The sequence below is a fragment of the Acipenser ruthenus genome, chromosome 8, assembly GCF_902713425.1.
Source record: "Acipenser ruthenus chromosome 8, fAciRut3.2 maternal haplotype, whole genome shotgun sequence".
Classification (NCBI taxonomy): domain Eukaryota; kingdom Metazoa; phylum Chordata; class Actinopteri; order Acipenseriformes; family Acipenseridae; genus Acipenser; species Acipenser ruthenus.
Genome location: NC_081196.1, coordinates 33,661,856 through 33,669,838, shown reverse-complemented (window position 1 = coordinate 33,669,838; position 7,983 = coordinate 33,661,856). Strand labels below are relative to the sequence as shown.

General features: G+C 43.7%; 1 protein-coding gene across 1 annotated transcript in view; it reads right to left on the bottom strand.

The window, feature by feature from the left end:
• Window positions 1-840: 840 nt before the first annotated feature.
• Window positions 841-7,983, bottom strand: part of LOC117970411 (ICOS ligand-like) — a 58,430-nt gene continuing 51,287 nt past the window's right edge. Inside the window, exon 7 of the mRNA XM_059028837.1 lies at window positions 841-2,717. Within this exon, the coding sequence (XP_058884820.1) occupies window positions 2,680-2,717 (38 nt within the window). The 3' untranslated portion in view covers window positions 841-2,679. The remainder of the gene's footprint in view (window positions 2,718-7,983) is intronic.

Genomic DNA, 7,983 nt, shown 5'->3' with positions numbered 1-7,983 from the left:
GGGGGGAAGTGAGTCTCACTCCCCCGGCTGTCCGGGTCGGCCTCTCGTCTCAACCACTGCCGCCCGGCTGTTCCTCGCCGGCCTGAGGGGACCCCCGGCCACATCCTATTCTGCTCCTTATGCGCTAAGCCTTCCAGGCCTCAACTTTGCTGTCCCATCTCCTCTCTTCCATTTCAGGTCCAGGACCATTTCAGCCCCCTCATGCAGTAGGCCGTGCCTCCACCTGCCGAGCGGGGGGGTTCTCTGTTTTCGTCTCTCCTAAATGGACCCGAGACACTTTTCCTAAGCTCTCCACGCCGCCCAGCTGCCAGCTTAGCTGCCTGAGGATGCTGCACTGAGTTGCAAAGGATCTGTCCTTTTGTCCTGTTCGTTCCCTTCCTGTCTCTTGCTCCACTAAACGCCCAGCAACCAGAGGATGCTGCCTGTTGTATGTTATGTGTCTAAACTTTGCTCTCTCTCTCTCACTTTTACGTTACCCAGCAGTCGGAGGATGCTGCCTGACCCGGCGGAAAGTGTTTATATCTAATCCTTTGCTCTTCTCATGTCTCCCTCTCTACGTCGCCCAGCAGCCAGAGGATGCTGCCTGACCCAACGAGAAGGGAAAACTCTTCGTCCCCTATCTCGTCCTGCTATCAGTATCTAACCTCAATGTTACTAAGCACCATTCCCAAACTCCATCCCCAATCTCGCCATCCCTCTCAAACTCGTTTCACTCTTAAACTCTCAAATCTCTCGCCCCTCTCAAGCCTCCTAACCAACAGGAGAAATCCTCTCATCTCACTCCCAATTTCGCCTCCTCTCAAGCCCTCGTAGGCATCCAGTGAAATATATATCCATGGCCACACGGACAAATTAATAGACTTTATTAGATGTAATACAAGTAATCCTTTGTTTGATCGAAAAACATTTAGCTGTTAAAGGATGTGTAAAGCTATCTGTTTTACACAGTGTGTTACACTGAGTGCAGCCTAAACAGGGATAGCATCCTGGAAGAGGAATAAAGAAGGGGGAGGGGGAACAAAATGATCTGCTTTAACCACAGCGTCTTTTATATTTTTATCCCTTTTAAAAGAAAAGAGTGGAGGATCTTTGAATGTAGAACCCAAACATATGTCTGTAGATAATATATTCCAATATTTACACGCAGTCTCTTGTACAGCATGACTTTGAGGATTATATATAGAGGGGAAAAATACAGAAGAGGCCTTTTTAGGCTTACTACGAGGTTTTAAAAGGTCAGACCTATCGATACTTTGAACCTTTGATTGTGCATCATTAAGCCATTTATCAGGATAACCTTATTGTAAAAAGCAGTTATTCATGTCTAATAATTCTTGTTCACGGTCTTTTTCTTGATTACAGATCCTACGTACTCTATACATTTGGCTTAATGGAAGTGCTCGTTTTAAATGAGTTGGGTGAAAACTCTTGGCATGTAGTAAAGCATTTGTATCTGTTGCTTTTCTGTATATCGTGGTATTCAAAGATCCTCCACTCTTTATCAGTGTTACATCCAGGAAGTCAACTGAGCATTGATTAGTATTACATGTAAATTTTAAAGATGTTATTAAATTATTTAACCATTCTACAAATTCATAAAGTTTGTCTTTGGAACAAAGTCCACACAAAGAAAATATCAATGTATCGGTACCAATGTCATACACAATCAATAAAGGGATTATTTGTATATATATGTTCATTTTCAAAAAGACCCATATATAAATTGGCGTAATTAGGTGCCATAGTGGAACCCATCGCAGTACCCTGTAGTTGAATACAGAAGTCACATTCAAATAAAAAAAATATTTTTATGTAGAACAATCTCAGCTAATTGAAGTAGAAACTCAGTGGGTGGCTTCAGACTAGATCTCTAGATTATAATTGCTCAATCTGTTACCTTGAATTATCGTATAAAAAGTATTTATCTATAAAATCAAGTAGAAGTGGGGGCTCCTGAGTGGCGCATCCGGTAAAGGCGCTCCACGTGGAGTGCAGGATGCGCTCTGTAGCCTGGATGTCGCCGGTTCGAGTCCAGGCTATTCCACAGCCGACCGTGGACGGGAGCTTCCAGGGGGCGGCTCACAATTGGCCGAGCGACTCCCAGGGGGTGGAAAGGGTTTAGGTCGGCCAGGGTGTCCTCGGCTCACCGCTCACCAGCGACCCCTGTAGTCTGGTCGGGAGTCTGCGGGCTTGCCTGTAAGCTGTCCGAGAGCTGCGTTGTCCTCCGACGCTGTAGCTCTTGGATGGCTGCAAAATAATTGGCCATTCCAAATTGGGAGAAAATAATAAAAAATAATTGGCAACGACTAAATTAAAAAAAAAAAAATCAAGTAGAAAGAAAAATGTCACAGGACTACAATAATATGGTGAACATCTTAGTTTCCAAAACACTAAATATATAGTCAATATAGCATTCAATACAGCGGCAGTGTGTTTACAAACCCTAACAGGGATATTTACAAATTGAACCAGCAAATTCAATAGAAATTATTGATTAATTGTTTTTAAAAAAAGCAAATTAACCCATTAAAAAACACAGAATATACAACACAGAATATTAAAAAAGTATCAATAGAGCATATAAAGATAGTTTCACAATTTTTCATTTGATTGAATACACTAAAACTAAAATATGAAGTCAAGTATTCAAATGGTGTAGTCTTCATCAAAAGAGTAGACTTATGAAGTAGAAACAGCACTGTAGGTGGCTTCAGGTCCTAAAAGACAAAACAAAAATATGTTAAACTTTGCAAACATTTCTAGAATGTTGTATTATATTGTTAATAACCCCATTTACAAAGTATATTTTTCAGTGACTGATTCCATTACTCTCCAATTTAGACACTATGGGCAGGATTTTCAAAATGCTGTAAATGATAACTCCATTGTTAATCAAGAAATCGGTATGTAGGAATAATTTTGACATTTTCAAGCGGTAGTTATGCCTATTTCGTTAATAAATAATCGTCCTATTGTGATTTCCGAAATATTGTTGATATATGAAATAATGTTAACATCTTAACGAGTAGTGCTTCTTTAGACTATTTCTTTTGTTTGTGTGGAATTTAAAAGCAAATCCATGTTAATTGTCATAATTTATCAGGAGTTAATTTGCACTTGGAAAAGGAGGGTTCCCTTTCAATTCAAAGACGACCAACAACAATACTTTTGGGACATGCCTGCTGCAGGTCAGGTGTTTGCTGAGCATTTTATGTCAGAGCTGCCGATAGGCCCCTCCGGGGAGTGACGTCCTCGGTCCCGCCCACCGAGGGATTAGGTAGTCATTCCGCAGAGATCATGTTTTCTTTTGCTTCTCACAATCAGAGCTCTCACTTCGAGTTTTCTGCTAATTCCACAGCATATTTTGCTAGAAGTCGGCTTGCCACTTCCCGGAATCAGGAAGTCAACTAATTTATTTCAACAGCCTAGATTGCTTGCCGATTGTAGGCTGCTTTCTAAGCTAAAGCATCTGCTGTTTTGTGTTTTTTCGATGCCACTGGGCTGACTTTGCCCTCCCACTCAGTGTGTGCGGCCTAAAAAAAATAAAATAAATAATAATTTTGTATACCCTACCCTTCAGCTCTGCTGTGAGTGTGTGTGTGTGTGTTTTTTTTTGGTTTTTTTTTTAAACAAAAAACAACACACACACACTCACAGCAGAGCTGAGGGTAGGGTATACAAATGTTTTTTTGTTTTTATACATATATATCTCTTCTTTCTGCCTCTCTTTTTTTGTATACTGTCAGAAGGCTACGTTCCACACCGCTGTAAACTACATGCTGCTGTGGTTGTGTGACTGCACACGGTCCAGACTTACTCTGTCTGTAGGCAGTGCTCCGCACCGCTGCAAGCTGCGCACTGCATCGGCTGTGTGACCGCACGCGGTCCAGACTAGACACCGGCTCAGCAACCTCGGTGCTTATGCCCTTGGTGCTTGTGCTCTTGGTGTCTCGGTGCTCAACGCTTGGCGCTCTCGGTGCTTAGACACTCTCTGTGCTTAGATGCTCCCTGCATCTGTGCCTTAGGGCTTGACACCTTGGTGCTTCGTCGCCCTCGGTGCTCCAGAGCCTCGACGCCTCGGTGCTTTCTATGCATAGGCACTCCCTGCATTAACGCCCTTGGTGCTTCGGTGCCTCGGTGCATCGACACTCTTGTGCTCCAGAGCCTTGGCACCTCTGTGCCTTCGGTGCACAGGTGCTCCCTGCATTGATACCCTCGGTGACGCAAAGCCTCGGTGCTTCGCCACCCTTGGTGCGCCAGAGCCTCGGCATCTCAGTGCTTCGGCGCCTATGGTGCACAGGCATTCTCTGCATCGATACCCTCGGCACTTCAGTGCCTCAGAACCTCGGTGCATCAGTTCTTCGGCACCCTCAGTGCCCCAGGGTCTTGACGCCTCGGTGCCCTCAGTGCCTCGGTGCTTGGCCCCTCGGCCCCCCAGACCTCGATGCATCGGTGCTCAGACACCCCTACTGCAGACATTCCGGGCAGCACTCTTGCATGTCCTGTGGAGGGATGCTTCCCCCACAGGCCAAGCACCTCTTATGTGTCAAGTGCTTGGGGATGCAGCATGCCTCCTCTGCTCTAGGAGATGAGACGTTCTGCTCAGCGTACAGGCTTCAGCCCACCAAGCCCACAGCCACTCACGGCCTCCCTCGAGGAGCAGTAAGAGAGCAAGGCACAGTAGGGAGGCAAAAGACATCTCGGACCTGAAGAGCCAGGTGGCCCAGGTCCTTGAGTACCTGGTCAGCTCCATGAACTGACCCAGGAGACGGGGCCCAGCTCTAAGGTAGCCTCAGAGACTGATTTTACCCCTCTATTGAGCTCAGTTTGAGCGTTCAACTTCCTCCAGGTTCCCTGGAAGGCAGCGCCTGAACAGTGCTGTTCTGTGTTCAGAATGGTGCAAGTGTCGACCCCCCCAGCCTTTTCCGGTACTCCCGGGTTTTCTGGAGGAGGTACAGTCTTCCTGGCATCGACCGGCCTCGGCACCGTGCGTATCAAAGCATGCAGCCTCGCTGGCATCCTTGGAAGGAAGCTGGTGGATTCCACCATAGCAGCCCTGATGCGAGCCCCTCCAGTGGAAGGTCTGACTAAGGACCCTGTATGCCAGCCAGTGCAGGTTCACAGAGGACCACCTAAAGAAAGCGTATGCAGCTGAAGGGCAGGCAACGTGCTTGGCCAACACGACAGGTCTCCTAACGGCCTACCTAGATGGCATCTTGCGATCGGCGCCCCTCCCTGAGCCTCAGAGCTGCGCTTAGTCTTGGCACGCTGCTACAAATTTCAGGCTTCCAGGGGCAAGCCCTAGGTATAAGCCTGGCGGGGCTTGTAGTGATGCGCAGACAGCTTTGGCTATCACAGGCCAGGGTCCCAGATGCTGACAAGTCGGCCCTGTTGGACGTGCCTATCTCCCCTGGCCATACTGCAATGCTCCCACAGGGAGCGGGAGGCATCTCAACAGGTGGCTGCAATGCTCCCTTCCCGTACTCCAGTACCGGACAGGATGATTGGGTTTGAAGTTTTTGGCATCAGGGTGTTTTGCGAAACCGCATACATCCTCTTGACAATTAAGATGATATTGACCTTTATGCCCGTTTTAGATCTAGACGTTAGTATAATTTGAAGATCACTGATGAACTCAAAAGTAACATAAAACATTCATCTTCCAGAAATGGAGCACTTCCTCCACTACAGACCAATAAGCCTGACTTCAATTATATGTAAAATTACGGAAACTATAATAAGATCCAAAATGGAAAATTACCTATATGGTAACAGTATCTGGGAGACAGTCAGCATGGTTTTAGGAAAGGGAGATCGTGTCTAACTAACCTGCTTGACTTTGAGGATGCAACATCGACAATAGATAATTGAAAAGCATATGACATGGTTTATTTAGATTTCCAGAAAGCTTTTGACAAAGTCTAGCATAAAAAGATTAATTCTCAAACTGAACGCAGTAGGGATTCAAGGAAATGCATGCACATGGATTAGGGAGTGGTTAACATGTAGAAAACAGAAAGTACTGATTAGAGGAGAAACCTCAAAATGGAGTGAGGTAACCAGTGGTGTACCACAGGGATCAGTATTAGGTCCTCTGCTATTCCTAATCTACATTAATGATTTAGATTCTGGTATAGTAAGCAAACTTGTTAAATTTGCAGACGACACAAAAATAGGAGGAGTGACAAACACTGATGCAGCAGCAAAGGTCATTCAAAATGATCTAGACAGCATTCAGGGCAGACACATGGCAAATTACATTTAAAAGAGAAAAGTGTAAGGTACTGCATGCAGGCAATAAAAATGTGCATTATAAATATCATATGGGAAATACTGAAATTGAAGAAGGACCTAGGAGTTTATGTTGACTCAGAAATGTCTTCATCTAGACAATGTGGGGAAGCTATAAAAAAGGCTAACTTTATACTTTATTTTGTTTTGAGTTCAGTGTAATATTTCAATGCCTGTTATTGTGATTATTATTGTTAATGTTATTCTACTGGCGATAGAGCCGTGGTTTATTATGTATCGTGCATGTTGTTGAGCAAAGTGTATGAAGTGGTAATGGTTACGGACTAGAAAATATTAATGACAATTATAATAAGTAAACAATAGAATAGTTACACGATCGTGTTTGTAAACAAGAAGACATTCATGCAGGTTAAACAAATACGTTTAACTGAGAAGAAACATGTGCAAGGTATTTAACGCCATGTCTTTCCACAGGAGGGAGCAGTAGTACTGTTATTAGGTGGTCAGTCGTGAGCTTGTCTTGTGAATGTCAGTCATTGTATGTATAACCTGATAACCATTTGCAATCTGTGAAGTATCCGTTATGAAAATAAATATTTATTCCTGTCAACACTAGCAAGTTGCTGTTTCCCACGTTCTAAATACCTCTGTATTCTTGAGAGAATGATGTGATTGCAGGTGGGATTAAGCTCAGACCGTCACCCTGTTACACACCACAACATTAAGTCAAAATAGTCAATAATGTTTTGTTTTTTTAATATATACCATATAATAGCTACTGTGGTGCACTGAAAAAATATATATTAATAAGAAACATTTACTACAAATCAAGGATTACTGTATATTTCGGGAGCTCTTCCATTCTGAATGCAGGCCATCGTTCCATAAAAAAATAAAAAAGCAAGTCGCCACATTTTAGGCCTGCTTTTCAGTCACATATGAGAATGTGCAAAAGTGCCTTAAACCTCAAACGTGTATATATATATATATATACACACACACACACACACACACACACACAGTGCCTATAGAAAGTCTACACCCCCTTTCAAAATGTTTACCTTTTGTTGCCTTATAGCCTGGAATTGCATTAAAATATTTTTTTCATTTATCTACACATCCTACCCCACAACTTCCAAGTGAAAAAAAATATTTTACAAATTTGCAGAAAATGAATTAAAAATAAAAACTGAAATAGCTTGGTTGGATAAGTGTCCACCCCCCTTGTAATAGCAATCCTAAATTAGCTCAGGTGTAACCAAATCGCCTTCAAAATCACACACCAAGTTAAGTGGCCTCCACCTGTGTAAAATTGCAGTGATTCAAGTGATTTCAGGATAAATTCAGCAGTTCCTGTAGGTTCCCTCTGCTGGGTAGTGCATTTCAAAGCAAAGACTCAACCATGAGCACCAAGGCGCTTTCAAAAGGACAAAGTTGTTGAAAGGCACAGATCAGGGGATGGGTATAAAAAATATCAAAAGCCTTGAATATCCCTTGGAGCACGGTCAAGACGATTATTAAGAAGTGGAAGGTGTATGACACCACCAAGACCCTGCCTAGGTCAAAATGTGCATGTGACAACAATATCCCAAGCACTCCGCAAATCTGGCCTGTATGGTAGGGTGGCAAAAAAGAAGCCATTACTCAAGAAAGCCCACCTTGAATCCCATTTGAAGTATGCAAAAAAACACTCAGGAGATTCTGTAGCCATGTGGCAAAAAGTTTTGTGGT